The sequence below is a fragment of the Neolamprologus brichardi genome, chromosome 17 (assembly GCF_056152115.1).
Source record: "Neolamprologus brichardi isolate AB-2024 chromosome 17, ASM5615211v1, whole genome shotgun sequence".
NCBI classification, from domain to species: Eukaryota; Metazoa; Chordata; class Actinopteri; order Cichliformes; family Cichlidae; genus Neolamprologus; species Neolamprologus brichardi.
In genome coordinates, this window is record NC_142120.1 from 3,314,025 (window position 1) to 3,330,507 (window position 16,483).

Genomic DNA, 16,483 nt, shown 5'->3' on the forward strand with positions numbered 1-16,483 from the left:
TAATTTGCCATGTCCTACTTGCAGATATTACTACACCTTATACAGCAGTAAGAAGGTTACTTCCACTTAACTGCTCATTGGTTTTTGTGATCCGCTGTGGAAATTTTAAAGGAAGCACGACTGTAAATGACATGGAAGAGTTCTAGTACTCTGACAAACAAATCAGTCACACTTCAGTTCATTATTTGCTGGAACTTGAAGTGATCTCAGATGAGTCATTTCAGACTTCAGAGAGCAAGCACTGATGTGAAATGTTTTCTGCTCAAATATAAACCCACACTTGTGCTACTACATTAAAACGCTTCTGCTCACCAGTCTGTGTGCTGATCATCAATCACCAGCAGGATCTTAGGCTTGCGTATCACAGGCTTGGCCGGCTGGACACCTCCGGCAGAGGCGCCTTCAGCAGCCGCCGCTGCCGCTGCCGACTTAGCATGCGCGGCAGCCGCCACATTCTGGGCCATCTGTGCACTCTTCACCACGCTGGAGAAGGAGCTGAGGAAGCTCCCTGAGCCTGAGGCCGGACCAGAAGCTGAGCCAGAGGATACGCCCGAGGCTTGAGGCTGGCTTGGGAAGCTCGGGGGCTGCCGCCTCTCTGTGGCTGGGGAGGCAGGAGAAGAAGTTGATGAGCCTGGCGGGGTCGGCCTCTGCAGATCCATCATGTAGCCGTTGGGGAGGTTGGCCACAAAGCTGCTGTCTGACAGGCGCCGGCGAAGGTAGTTCATGGTGATGGGCTGGTGGGTCAGTCAGGCCAGTGGTGAGAGGGAAGAACGCCTGTAGTCCTGAAAAAAAGAGAAGATTCAAAACACAAGAAGCGAACTCAGGCTCAGTTTTTAGTGCTCTCTATGGCTGATGTTGTGTTAGTCCAACATACAAGCTACGCCAATCTCTGATGGAGTGGTTGTCTCTTTGGTCGCATTCTGAATTGACGTATTCACAGAAAATCCCCCAGTGCTACAGAAGCATTTTAACTTCTTCTGGGTAATTGCTTGCAGCCAGCAAAATTAATGTTTTGATTCAGACTAACTGCTCTAATCAGCCATGTTTCCTGCTCCAGCAGGCAGCTAATCAAGCAAAAACAGCTCCGATAAAAACGTACAAAATGAGTTTATCACACAATTAGCGACTAGATAATGATGATCCTGATGGAGGATGTACTAAACCACAGTGACAATGATAGTCATGGAACTGTTTGGTGCTTCCTACAACAGAACAACAAAGCTTCAAACCCCATTTCTCAAAATGAGAGCACATTAGCAGAATGATGCAAACTCGACTGTAGCTCCTCCAATGGCAACTTGAGGTTTGCTCCTAAATGAAGTCAAACTCTTATGTTAAAATGCACAATTTTAACCAGGAAGATAACTTTTTTTTTCCCTTCCTCGTCTAATCGTATTTCTCTGTCTTTAACTTCCAATATAAAGCACCATGAGGTGACAGTTTGGTGCGTCACAGATAGAATTGATGAAAGGGTGAGTGAGATTTGTAGTAGAAAGTGCTTTGGGCGATCTATTAGAGTGGAAAAGCACTATGTAAGTACCAGTCCATTTACCATGTATTTAATTATTCTAGTCATTTAGCTTTATACGTATCTATTAATAGCGGACTATCTCGTGAGCGTCCTGGAGCTTTCATATAAAGATAAAAAACAAAACAGGAAATGCTTTCTCGAGATTAGTTCTGATGATAATATATCAGTAGTGTGTTTACAGTAATCCAGATGATAAGACACTGAAAAAGCTGTCAGGCTATGAATTTTTTAACACAGCCTAAAGTGAGGAAAAGATTATCAGCAGCATCTATGGAGAGTTTGAGTTAGTTCACTGAGCAGACTACAGTATATGGCATGTAAGCATCAGGATTAGATGCTGAGGCGCGGATGAATCTGATCCAATATTTAACAATATGATGCTTCTCTACTTTTCCATGTTCACACTAATCAGCATCAGACCTCAGGCAAAATGAACCACAGATGGAAAGCAGTGTCGCATCGATGAGGATGAAAAACTCGAGCTGTTATTACTGTGACACGTCAAAGTTGTTTCACTGTGATTTTCTTTTTTCTTATAACAGCTACGAATCTGTTAAACCCAATTTGCATAAGATCGAGTTACCCATGCCGGGTGGGACAGAAACCGCTGGCAAACAATTCAGCGACGCAGCCGTGATGATGCAAAGTTGGAGGAGATTCATAGCTCGTTTCTTTGTAAAGCAGACAAGAGTCAGTTGGAAAGAAAAACAGTTATATAACACGTGGAACCCAGCGAGGCAGAGGAGAGACATTCAGGCAGATTAGCCATCAAACTGCAGTGAAGCACGCACGCAAGCGGAGAGGAAAAGAAACCCCTAAACCTGATTAAAACTAGGCTGCTCCCACTATAAATGGAGCTTAGATTAGATAAAAGTGCATTTCTTATTGTGGTGTCTTGTCTCAGGCGGATGCGCCCAGTGTTTGTGGCTGTGTTTTTGCAGAGGAGGAGAACCTGACAAGCCTGCAGACATGAGAGAAGGATGTGGAGCAAATGTTACATCTTGACAAGTTATTGAAGTCAGGTTATCGCCAAAAGGAAGCTTTCTGTGACACTTGCAGCTGTTGCCTGATATTGCTAGGCAAGAAACTGAAGACCTGAGCTGCACAGAAGCTGAACCGTACTATTCTGCTTAGCAGCAGCACAGTTACAGCTGTTAGCAGTGTGATAAAGCGGAGCTGGATCTCTCCTGACAGAACACTGAGCTCTATTAGGCCCTATTAATATCAGTCAGGTTACATGAATTATTACAAAATCTAAATACAGCATAGTGTCCACAACGACCTCATCGTTTCCATCCTAAGGTAAGAGTTGCACTCTTTTAACTCAAAACGTTCATTGCATCATCTGGCCATCCGGCAAATTAAACTACAGCATCCACTTAGCTCTAATTTCGTCTTCACAAGGTCCCGAGAAAAAGATCGGGCCCTTAATCTGCTAATTATGCTCCCCCGCTAGTGACTAACTTTCAGCTTATTGCTGTTTGCTGCTGGGCAAATGGCATATGGTGATATTATCATGGCTCCCTGCTAGAGAAGCTGCTGAGCGTGAGAGCAGTGACAATGAACCACAACACTGAAGTACAAGGTTGAAAACTAAAATCAGCTATAAAAGTTTCAAAAGTTCTCTGCAAAAGTGTGTGAAGCTGTAAAATATACTTTTTTCATATTACACAAAACTGAAAGATTGTTAGTGTAAATTTTTTTTTTTTTTCATAGACATTTAAAAAGTGTCTCACTTAGGGCAAAAATTATAATCACGATTATTTTCACTGAAATTGAGATCTCGATTATTTGACGATATTTATTTAACAATAACAATGTGTTGAATAATGACTTTAAAGATTGTCAAAAATAATATAAAATAGTGTGCAAATACTGATAACAGTGCAAATGTTTGCAATATAAAAAATAAATGAAAAATGTAAACATCTATGTTTAGTGAACTTTGCAGTGTTGCTCTGTGGTGCAGCTACGACACTGTCGCAAAGTTTACACACTGTGTCTACTTGATCCACGTCTGACTCTGAACCCATAATGTTTCCACACCACTGAAGTTTTTTTTACCTCTTTTCAACCAACAGCAGTCACTCTCCTCTCCAAATAACTTCTGCTTAGCTTTCCGAGCTTCCCTCGGGTCCTCTTAATCAGCGGTCCCCAACCCCCGGGCCTCGGAGCGGTCCGTGAGTCGTTTGGTACCGGTCCGCGAGAGTTGAGGCTCAGGTGTGAAATGTATAGTTTTCAGGGTTTTTATCGGTTTTCAGCGTTATTTTGTTATCGTTTTTATCGTTTACTCGGTTTTCCTCGGTCTTTTCACGTGTGTTATGAATAAATTTTCTTTTTTTCGGTACCGGTACTAGTTTTATTTTGTTGTATTTATCCGCGACACCTTAAAGGCCGGTCCATGAAAATATTGTCGGGCATAAATCGGTCCGTGGCGCAAAAAAGGTTGGAGACCGCTGCTCTTAATTGTTGTGACACGTGTTCGAAATGCAGAGAGGTGCGCTCGATTTGCCACACGGAGCAGCGCGAGAGTAAAGCACGAGGGCGGGGCTAATAGTCGGCTCAGTCATTTTTAATGATCGTTGAAAGCCCAGATCGTAATCGTGATTAAAATTCGATTAATTGAGCAGCCCCAGTCTCACTGTAAAGCAGTTTTTAACATATGGTACTGAAGGAACCCCATTTCCTACAAAATACTGAATAAAATCTAAATAAAAACAAAATCATAAATCTGTCAATCTTTCATTCACAGTAGAACATAGAAAACATATCAAGTGTTTAAACTGAGAAAAATGCTTTGCAACTAATTTGGTTAAATGGCAACAAGTATCTTAGAGGAAACTTTTCCCAGAAATAAAGACGAGCTGAGGTTTATCAATTTGCAAAAAAAAACTTCATCTACAAATTGTGGAACAATTTCAGAACGTTCCTCGACATAAAACTGAGAAGACTTTGAATAGCTCGTCATCTACAGGTGTTAGGGTGCCTGGGCCTCGACCCAGTGTTTTGTTTGCTTATTTGATTATATTCTAGCTTTCTTTGTCTAATGGGTTACAGGACTGTTCTAAGTTTAGGTTCTCTGTGTGTTTATGTTAGAATTTTAGTCTTCTGGTTTCTGTCTGTGTTCCAGAGTTGCTGTCTCCCCTGTTAGCTGTATCCTCTTGTCAAGTCCGTGTCTCTGTGTTATGTTTCCTGTTTTACTTTGAAAGTCTGTGTCTCATATTAATGTATCTGATTTTGCTTCCCTTGTCTCGTTAGCCCTGATTTGTCCCAGCTGTGTTTCCCTCCTGTCTCCCATTCCCCGATTGCTCCCTCTGTGTATTTAAGCCCTGTGTTTTGTTTGGTCTGTGTGGTGATCGACCCTCATTCTCGGCTGGATGGGAGCAGCCAGTTGACGTCTTTCTCAGAGAAGGCCTTGTATATTTCATCAAGACGATGCTAACTGAACTAGCCTGTCCTCAGTCCAGACCAATAACCAACTGAAATCATTTAGAGTGTCATGAACCAAAACTTAAGACCTCCTCAGTTCCCAGAAGTTTACAGACTTTTTGAAGATGTGTTACTGACATCAAAATTAACATGAGTTAATGGCACATTTTCTCAGTTTAAACATTTTATATATTTTCTGTGTTCTGCTATGAATAAAATATGGCTTTATGATATTTGCAAAATCAATGCTTTCGGTTTTCGATTACATTTTACAACGTTTTTATAAAATATGGACATTTTTAAAACCTTGAGTGTGTTTTTTCTTTCTTTTTTTTTACCTGATGCCATCTTGGTATTTTGAAATATTTTTGATTGCATTAGGACGAGAGGGTGAAGACGTAAGTAATTGGACATAAAGCATTTCTAGATTTAAAGCATCGCTAGCCAAGGTACCTAATGCTAGCTACCTTGGCTAGCAATGTAAATTGTAGAGACACAAATATATGCTATACATTGCTAACATATAAAAGTCCCTCTAGCAACATAGATAACTAAAGTACAGGGTTTGGGGAAGGATAGTAGTATAATTAAAAAGACAGAAATACACACAAGCACCAACACACTAGCTCAATGACTTCTTGTGTGAGGCTGGAAATATTCAAGTCAAAGGCCATAAACAGCATTTAATATAACAACTGATTGAATTTGGAGCCACTGGAAGGACTGCCCAAGTAGTTGTCCTGAATAAAACATTAGCATTCTGCTAATCAGTTCAGGATTTCCACCTTATGATGCCTAGCTGATAGTACCCTCAACAACTACACCCTTAATTGTGCAGAACTTTAGGCTTTGACAGTGGGAGTGAAAAACTTCCTTTTAAAAGGAAGAAAGTGGGGAAGTGGCACATGCACACTGGCTTTGTTTTCAGCATCAAAGTCTGCGGCTTGAGACTGATACACATTTACTCTGTATCAATATACAGCAGCATGATGTTATATCTAGGATGGAATCACGGTCAACAGTGTGCTTTCTTTATGACAGTCATAAAAATACTGAATATTATGAGATTAAGACTTTATTACTTGAATTTAGGGGTGGTTGCCCTGGAGTTTATTCTGGATTAGGATCCCAGTTGTCAGTAGGAACAGGAGCTGTAATAAGCTTTCCAGCAGTTAAGCTTAACAGTGTATCCTACCACCGAGTGATGGGCATCCCCCCATGGAATTATGCTAATATGTCAAAGTTTATACAATGCAATAACCCAGGATTCAGTCACGTTACAGTAAAAAGAAACAGCAAAAGCAGGAGCTGGAAAATCGACAGAATAAAGAGAACAGCAAACTGCAGCAATTACAGGCATAGAGTTACTGACTGGCAGCTCTGTCCTATTTGTGACGACTTGATCTCATTGAAAAGACGAAAATTACTATCTTTACACTTGTGGCACATTTCCACTTTTTCAACCACCCCCTCAGCAAAGTTTCCTCTGTGCCTCAAGTTCTAAAAGCCTTAAAGCTTTTTCCTCATCGCTCTCTCAGCAGTACACCTGCACACTGTTACTCCTGAACAGGTGGCAACACTGCTCCTGGGACTCTAGCAGGAAGTAGCAGAAACAGGGTCAATCGCTGGTTACTGCGGCAAAGCCTGAGTTTATACTGAAATATCCTCAATAATCCTCAGTTGAAACAGACGATAGCAACAATGCGGCTGTTATGCCGAATCACATTTGACGCAACGGCTGCACTCGCTGTGGCCTGAGTGGCAAAAATCAGCTCAGCAATAATCACAGGCTTAGCTGATAATGAAGGGGAAGGAGGATGATAATGCCACACCGTACTCTGGACCCCCGCTGATGTACAGCGTGCGTTTTTCTATATTTAAAAATCTCGAAATTGACGAGGAGAGAGCGCGGCAGACCCAGCAGCCTTCCTTCCTGTTCTTTCCTCCTTCACATCCTGTCTGCGAATCTGTTACATCTAGCACATAATCCGAACGCCTCTTCTGTGAATTTACACACCAAAGCCTGATAGTGTTGACTGAGTGGTGGAAGACATGCAGCAGTGCCACGTCGTCTTCTTTGACCGCTCCACAGGCCTACAGGAAGTTAAGAGCAGAGACTACTTGCTCCCCGCTAAGGTTTTCAGGTGCCTGCCTCTCCTAAATGACAAAGTGTAGAAACCTAAACTGTGTGTAATCTAAAATCCCAACTGCTCTTAACTTCCTTCTTAAGGCTCTTACGGGAGCGTACAGCGCCCCTCACACCCCAAAGCCAAACACGAACAGATATCGTCTGCTAAACTGGAACGAGCTTACAGGGATCAGTGCTCATCTCCCCAGTGTGCAGCGTGTCACCACGAGCAGTCGAACAAGGTTTTAATTATTCATGACAGTCTGAGGTGAGTGGCTGGGGGTTGTAACGAGAGAGAGCAAAGCACAGCTGCTTGGACTCGAGTCTGAAATTAAAGAGAGCAGAGAGACAACGAGCTGGCTGGAACCTGCCCCGAGGCATTCTGGGGGATTATTAATAAACGTGCGGGGATCGGTGCCGCGTTGATGCTCATGATGTTACTATCCTGGGGCCATACAGTAAAAATCCCATGGCGGCAGGCCCTGTTGTCATGGTTACCATAGATCATATGAATATTCATCGATCATCATCAGTCAGTCCTCTGTCTACCTGTACACATGTGTTGTTGTTTCCTTTGCTGTTTTTGGAAACAAATCGGTCAAACTTCTCAACATTGAGCATCTTAATCTACAAGGCAGACAGCCATGAAACACGCCGGGCCCACTAAGGTTTATCAGATCCTTTCAAATTACCCTGACCTCTTCTGTAGAGTCATCCTGTCTCAAGCCTCAAAATCGAATTAAATCACTGCTGTTTTGTTGCTTCAGACCAATGCTCTCACCCATCTCAAGCAAAAAAGCAAATGTTGTTTTACCAAAGTCAAGTCCCACGCTTCGTTACCACATCTGTTTTTTTTTTTTAAATTTAACTATAATACTTCTTTACACTGTATTTGTCATGGTCTGGGTGAGCAGCTGGGATTTTCCATCAGTGCCAGAGCACCTTGGCTCCGCCCGTGGGCAGGACTTCCTCAGCTTCACACATCTGGAGCTAATTGGGGCAATCAGGCCAAAGAGGGATTTAAGCTCTGCGCTGTCATCTCCTCCCTGCCAGTTCGTCAACTACCTGATGACCTATTCTCCAGTGTCGACTGCTGCTCACCACTTGGATCTCAGCTCCTTTCCACCTCACTGGGAAATATCTCCAAACCTCACCTGCCTGCCCTCCTGCTCACTCACCACTTTGGATCCAACGAACCCCGGGTCAGCTGTTTCACCTCCCCCTCGATAACACGTTCTTGTGTTTTCACCCATATTATATATTCACCAATAAATTGTGTTAAAACGCCCTCTGGCCTCCACTCTGTGTGTCTGCGCTTGGGTTCTGTTCAAGTTGCTGGCCTCCGTCCAGCGTGACAGTATTAGATTACCTAACTTCTCCTATTAACATTTAACCCAATTTAGATTTTTGACTTTGTTATTTCTGCTTTGGAAAAACCAAAACAGCCTGTCTGTAATTATATTTTTCATATATAATGGACATGTCATGGACATCTTTTATTGTAATCTTTTGATACTTTTCTGTGTCTGCGCTAGCTGTAAGCTAGCAGCAGCTGATTTAGTCATCTGTCAGTCAGTCCACCTTTGGGGTCTATTCAGTTCCTTTTTATTCATATAGTACCAAAGTTAGATACAAGGTGCGAATCTCATTGCTTGTAAAAAATAAACTCTCATGTTTTCATCCAGTCTGACACGTTTTTCTTTGTCTTTCTGGGGTTTGACTCACTTTTGAAGGCTTTTGGGGCCTTGCTAGCTTAGCTAGCTTATTCAGAAGCAACGGCTGCCTCCTGCTAAATATGGCCTCACAATCATTAGAATCTGACTACTTTAATAATTCCTAAGGAATTATGTTGGTTACAGTTGCTCCAAGACAGTAACAGACTAAACTAATTAATAATACAAAATGTTACAAAGTTTACAAATTTAACAAATAGCACTAATATATGCAAATCACACAATTATAAATATCAAGAATATTACAGAGGTGAAATATATATGATTGACATTTAACTCTGACCTGTGAACTTTGTCATTTGCTATTTTACTGAAGGGCAGCGGTCCCCGACCCCCGGGCCATGGACCGGTACCAGTCCGTGAGTCGTTTGGTTCCGGGCTGCGAGAGTTGAGGCTCGGGTGTGAAATTTATGGTTTTCGAGGTTTTTATTGTTAATTCTGTTTCCCTGGGTCTTTTCTTGTGTCGTATTTGTGAGTCTTATTTTGAAAGAAATATTTACGCATTACCATAGCGACCAGAGAGCATTAAGGGGCAGAGAGGAGTTACTCTCAATGTTGATGCCGCATTTCAGATGCTGCTAATAAAAGTTACATAATTACACGGTGAATTTGCGTTTATTATTATATTTAGAAAAATACCCCAATTTCTGTCTTGGTCGTATCATTTTATTTTGTTGTATTTATCACCTTAAAGGCCGGTCTGTGAAAATATTGTATTGAAAATATTTTTTCAAAAATATTGAAAATATTGTCTGACATTAAACCGGACTGTGGCGCAAAAAACTGCTGTAGAGCGTGTGCAAAAAGGCTGTAACTACTGCAGTGTTCACAGTGTGTTAGATGGAGGTGTACAGGGAGCCACAGGCAGGAATGATTTCCTGTGTCGGTCAGTGGTGCTTTTTGGTAATCTCAGTCTGAACATGCTCCTGTGACTAGCTAGCACGTCATGGTGTGGGTGGGAGGTATTATCCAGCATTGTCCTTATCTTGGACAACATCCGTCTCTCCAACACCACCCCAAGGGAGTCCAGCTCCATCCCCACAACATTACTGGTCTTGCGGATCAGTTTATTGAGGCTGTTGGCATCTGCGACCCTCAACCTGCTCCCCCAGCATGCAACAACATAGAACATGGCCACAACAGACTCATAGAAAATCCTGAGCATTGTCCGATGTTGAAGGACCTCAGCCGCCTCAGAAAACAGAGACGACTCTGTTTTCTGAAAAAATGGATACTGTGTAGCATGGTGATATTTTGTTTGCTAATAATGTATGGATACAGGGACAGCAGAAATCGATATTTTGTTACAAAAAGGTTTTTGTGCTCTGACTTCAGAGCATGTTGATCCTTTTTCTGAGCAAGAATCCTGACATTCCTTCACTGTCCAAATGTGTTTAACTTGTTTTTGGCAGCAATAAACATGACAGTTTACTTATTTTAATTTAAGACATGTTTTATTTTAATTAAGTTTAAAACTTTTTTATTTAATGTAAAATTATATTTTGTTTTAATTTACTTTCAAATTCTTCAGTTGCTGAAGGGGCTGCATAGTTTTCATAAACTGCATAGTTCAGAATAGCTATAATTGTACCAGATGGTTGATTCAGTTAAGTTGGACTAGACTGTAATACAAACCGTTCAGTTTGTCAACAATAAAACTGAAATGAGAGAAAGACTGAGTGTGAGACTTTGATATTAGAGAAAATGAATATTGATAAAGTTTACCTTTATGTACAGAATCTGAATATCGCAAAATATTTTTAAAAATTGCAATAATATCGTATCGTGGGATGTGTGGTGATTCCCACCTCTAATAGATTGCAGTGCTGTTTTTAACCCAGTGCAAAGCTAGCAGCAGTATTTCCTATTATATGGCTCCACAAGCTAACACAGTCAGACTGTTACTGCCTTTGAGCAACGTTTGGGAAACTAAAAACACATTTTCATCTTCACTGATCGTCACTGCTCATGTTTCATACGTTTGCTTAGCTGTAAATGCTACTAACCGTTTGATGTTCCATATGTACGCCGTACTGCAAATAACAGAGTTCAGACTATAACAAAACGACAGCATCATCACATAATCTGCACTGTCTTCTCAGTCACTTAGTAACCCACGCTTACGTACAGCTATGAGCAGGGCAGAAGTCCATCTAACTGACACGCCGACCTTTCAGGAAACAGGGATGTTTGCATGACTCATCTTTGTGTGCCTAGCACTCCGCCACCTTTTTCATGTTGCTACTAGGAGTGCACTAGGAGGCTGTGGAGCTGGAAAAAGCTCTGGAATAAATAAATTACTTCTGTCTCAGTCTGATATGTTTAATGCACAATATTAAACTGGTTAGATTATGATGGCATGACGTTATTGGGCTGTATTACGTGACCTCATAAGGAGTCCATTACTGAAATTGCTACATAAAAAGATAGATGAATTAATGGTAATAAATACATATATAGTGTTCATACTCTATGCAGAATGTGCTCAGAGCAGGAAGTGTTCTAAATCCTAAATATGAGCAGTGGCATTTGCTATCAGCTAAACTGATCCATCCATCCATCTTTATACAGTAAAGGCTCAAAACGATTTCAATCGGTCCGACTGTTAAAACCAAAACCTTTAAATTTGACAAACTTTGCAGAAAACTGAATCCTTTGCATTTGGGCCACACCAAGCAAAAGGTTTTGCCACATATTTTTCCAGACTTTTCCAAGAACCTCCCAACATATCAGAAGTCTAAAAATACTGCACATTATAAATCATACTGTTAATCTGCAATATCTTTCTCTCCCTGTACGTTCTCGCCTCTGCGGCGGCCGCGACGTTTACAGCAAAGATGGTATGTTGCGTTGCTGTGGGAGGGTGCGTGGACGCCTGCTGCTTAGTCGATCAGCCATCGCAAAACTTGCACAATGGCAGCTTGTGAAGACACTATTAGCCTCTAGGGTGTTGATTTCAATGCACCAAAATGCTAACATGCTGCGAAATGCTTGCAGTGCACTGCCTCTCCTTTCTACCAACTTACTTCCAAGCAAGACATTGTGCCAAGACGCAATTTGGATAATGGGGACATAATTCCGATTAGGAATACAAAATCCATTTCAAAAAGCACGAAGCGTTGGACCTAAACTGAAAATCTCTCTAATTTTGCACTTAGAGCACACCTAGGAGGAGCAGGAACGTCACCGTCAAACTGCGAAACTCGATGGTTCAAGTGACACAACAGTCTCAGTTCACTATAAGTGTCTGCAGCAGCAGCAGCAGCGAGGAGCCGGTGAGGCGAGGAGTCACCGCGGTAGTGACCGAGCCAAGCCGTCACTGCAGACGCCGCATTAGTGCACGTCCACACAAAAAGGCAGGAGGCCGACTAAATGTACTGAATCGCTGCAGAGATTAGAGGTGCATCGATCCATCAATCACTCAGTCAGTCTCAAACAACATCTTTCAGTCAAAGGGAAAAAATCCAAGTGTAAACACAATTCTGGCTTCCAGCACGACGTAATCCAATACACCACCCATTCCCTTCATATCTGAGCTATGACCAACAGGTTGTCGGTGAATCATTTCCATAATCGCAGCATCAGTGGCGTATTGATTCATTCAGAAAAAGCCTCCACATTACTACGGCTCGTTTCTCCCGGTCATTTCACAAACTGCTCTATTTTCTGCATTAACTTTGACATGCGTCCAGTAACGCCGGCTGATTAAGGACAAAAAGGTCACTCTTAAAACCAGAAAACGTGAATCATTAGCAGCTGCAGTCGGCCTTTCATGCTGAGGAGCATCTGCTGGAAGGGAAGCAGATAACTGCTGATGGACAGAAGGCTTGCATCTGCCTCCTGATGACCTCATTACTGTTTCATTGCGTTTCTTTTGTAGTGTGGCGTCATTGTAACACTGCATCCATTGTGCAGCACAGAAGTGCATTACAATAAATATGCATGTTTGTTTGCAACACTTAAAGACCAGGAAAAAAAAATTTACTCTTTAAGTGCTTTTTTTTCTTGCTCCACAACAATTAAGCTCTCTGGGTAAATAAGAAAAAACGCTGGGTGTGGTATAATCTGATCTGTAACCTGGCAACAAAAACAAATAACAGCACAGTCATCATTCATCTAAATCAAAACATCTTTACTAAACTGATTGGTGGACAGAAGGATCTGAAAGTTACCTAGACAAACAAAACATGTGACCAGCTGTCAAAGCTTTAGCATCCAGCAAATCGCTTCCAGTGTGGATACAGTGTCACTACCCAGTACTGTTCTTTTACACAGAGATTCTGGAAGGAATTTTGCAGGTTTGTTATTGTCCATATTTTTAGGGAGTTTTCTTTACGATGGGAAAATGTTTTATTCTGTTTCTTTAAGTTCCCCAAGAAGTATGATAAATGTTTTTTTATGATAAATTTGTTAATACTTTTAGCTAAATTTTTTATCCATAAATGTAAGTTTACTAACAAAACACCATATTTCTGTCATTTTTTAAGGATGTGGAAATGTACATTCAATCAATATCAGACTCCACCAACAAAAAGGCTCTCAAAACAATATATGTACATGAATTGTTGCGTGTATTCTTATAATTGTTACTTTTTTCTTTTACACCTGGCTTTTTGTGTTCATGTTCTGTTGTTTTGTATACTTCATCTGTTCGTATGTTGTATACTCATTGTTTGTTAAATAAAGTTTTTTTTAAAAAAAAGCTGTCACTACTCGATCCGTACCGGAAACCCGATCGGGTCACGGGTCAGAGTATCTGTTAAGATGTTAAGAATAACAAGTATCTCTTAAAGTTTTTGCATTAATGAAGCATTTCAATATAATAAAGACAAAAACGAAAAATAAAAAGATAGTTAAGGATCAGGTCTACCGATCCGTACCACGCATGTGCAGATGTTTTCTTCTTCTTCTGTTTCGTTTAATGGCAGTTTACTCCCCAGTGTACAGGGATACTGCCACCTGCTGACCGAGCGAATGAACCCTATTATAAACTGAATTAGCGTCATTACAAACGTGTGTTAACTGTGATTTAGTGATAGTCGAGTGTGTTTATGCTTGTCTGTGAGGAGAGGATTGTTGGAATAGTGATGATGATGTCCGCTATCACTGTTAATTGTCAGTAAACACTTCATCTGGCTGATGAATCTTCACGTGACACATTACTAAGTCAGTATTATTAAGTCTGTAATTAGGCGCCATTGTTATTCTTTTACGGCGCTTTTGTTCAATCGGGGAACGCTCTCTGTTGAGGAGAAAAGCAGGAATTTGTTTGTATACGGATTATCCATAGTTTAAATGTCCCGGGCAGTCGAAAAGGAGGCAGAGCTGTTGAGAAATTCTAGGAGCTAACTGAGCGCTAACCATCATTCAAATATATTGAATGTCGCGATGTTGGCAAAGAGAGGAAGTGACGTAAGATTTGCGCATCCGGTACGGATCAGGTAGCGACAACAGCCTTAGCAACAGTGAAGGAAGATATTTCTCATTTATTTTGGTCATGTTTATACACAAATCTTTTCTGGCAAGAATTTTGTGTTTTTGTTGTTTCCTTTATCTTTTCTGAGTTCTCTCTTTGTTACGAGAAAATATTGTTTGGTTTCTTTAAGTACCCCATGCACAGGGCAAACAAATTTATTGATATTATTGGCTAAATTTCATATACATAAGTCGAAATTTTCTAACGCAAAACCATCCTTTCGGTGCTTTTTAAATGAAACCAAACAATATGTTAAAACCATACAACATTCTCAAAATCTGAAAGCTGTCAAAACCATAAACTTATGTTTCCTGTTCAATATCATGTGATTCTTTAATAGACTGTGTCTATTTTGTTTTTTTATACGAACCCCCTGACATTGTGTTTGCTATTTTGTATTTGTAAATCTGTATTTTGTTTTTTGTCAATAAAGCGTATTCAAAAGAAGAAAAAAAACAGCCTTAGCAACAGGCTAGTAATCAAGATGGTGGTGGCAAGCACCCCTGTGCTAGCAACTGGCTAGCATTTAGCAGCTAAAAAACTACACCTAGTTTAAATTAACAGACACAGAAATAAAGTAAATCTTGGACCAGAAGGCCAGAAACAAATGATGTTAAAGTATTCTTCTGACCAATATCAGGTTTTTCAACCAATTGCCAATATTTACGTGTCTCCGAATCAGCAACTCTTTTTCTTAAATGTTCTTAAATGTATTTAAATTTATTAAGCGTTCATATAGCCAGTAACATTCTGTTCTGTCATCATACACACACGGTCAGCTCTGATTTGTATGCTAAGAAGTCAAAATAAAAATGTCAATTTTCTGTGCTGCGCTCGTTTCTGCTGCCCCCAAGCGGCCGAAATAGTTACTGCAGGATTAAATTGGGTTAAAATCATACATATATGATTTTTAATATTATCAAGCTATCACCTAAAATAATTAAAATACCTTAAAAAGTAAAATCTAAAAGTTAGCTTTTTACTTTAAACCAGATTAGTGACAAGTAGCAGCTCAATTAGGACTAAAACAGGCTCTTCTCCATCAGTTTCATGTCTCTGAATGGGAACCACACACACACACACGCGCACACACACGAGTTAATGTAGCCTGACATCTGCCTTAACACAGCACTAGACTGGCCACCCCCTGGTCACAGTCATGACATGGATAGCCCCTCTCCCCACCTCCCCTCCCTTACAGCGGAGGAGTGACTGGACTGTGGGCTGCAGAGACACGGCTGAGGGAATCCCTGCACAGATCCATATCACACGAGCTGCCAATTCAAATGAGTCTGACACAGCAAAACGCTGCGCTCGTGTAGCCAAAACACATCTTTTCCATCGGAGCGATAATAATCAATAAAACATGATTAATGCCCAGGAAAAAAAATAAGCTTCATTGTGTGAAGCAGCAGCTGTTCTCTCCTAACAGAACAACCCGCAGCAGGAAGCACAAACACCCCGACAAAGGCTGGGAACAGAAACGTGGGCATGATGCTGAGAACCACAAAGCGCAAACACGCGCAATTTACCTGAGCGGCAATTGTCAGTTATCAGCAAGTGTCGGGCGATGACCCTTCGTCTTCTTCTACTGATGCTGCTTCTTCTTCTTCTTTTGCGCTCAGGTCCGCGGTCCTCCTCAGCCTCCCAGCCAAGTCCCCCCTCACTCTCTTTCTCTCACTCTCTCTCCACAATGCATGCTGGGAACGTGAGGGGTGTAGCGTATTCATTACCGCAGTCGGTCCTGCAAGCTCATTGGTCGGATAATTATTTCTTAAAATGAAATGGAAAAATAAATTAAAGAAAATTATATTTTTCGTGTGTTTAATTCAAATATCCCTTTAAATATTTTTTGATTTTTTTTAATTAATCATGAAATGCTTATTTAATGTAGAAAATATGAACCTGCTGATCCATGTATTTAGTTTGCTGTATTTGTTGATCTCTTAAAGCTTGTTATAACAAAGGATGTCAGCGCATATCGAGAATGTGCAAAGGGACACTTTGACAAAGAGAATCACCATGGTTACGATGACAGTCTGCAAAAATCTTAAATTGTCTAATATTTCATTGCTAAACTTATGTGAAATAATGCAACACACACAGACACAAAGTGCAACATTTGCCCCCGAAATGTAATGTAGAGCTATGACACTGCAGATTTTGATATCGATCAGATGCCAAGT

At 40.9% G+C, this 16,483-nt stretch overlaps 1 protein-coding gene across 1 annotated transcript in view; it reads right to left on the reverse strand.

Annotated features, from left to right (window-relative positions):
- syn3 (synapsin III) overlaps positions 1 to 15,969 on the reverse strand; it is a 150,010-nt gene extending 134,041 nt beyond the window's left edge. The window contains exons 1-2 of the mRNA XM_087830457.1: positions 15,830 to 15,969; positions 313 to 782 (exon numbers count right to left, since the gene is read on the reverse strand). Coding sequence (XP_087686583.1) covers positions 313 to 725 — 413 coding nt within the window. The 5' untranslated portion in view covers positions 726 to 782; positions 15,830 to 15,969. The remainder of the gene's footprint in view (positions 1 to 312; positions 783 to 15,829) is intronic.
- Between the last annotated feature and the right edge of the window lie 514 nt (positions 15,970 to 16,483).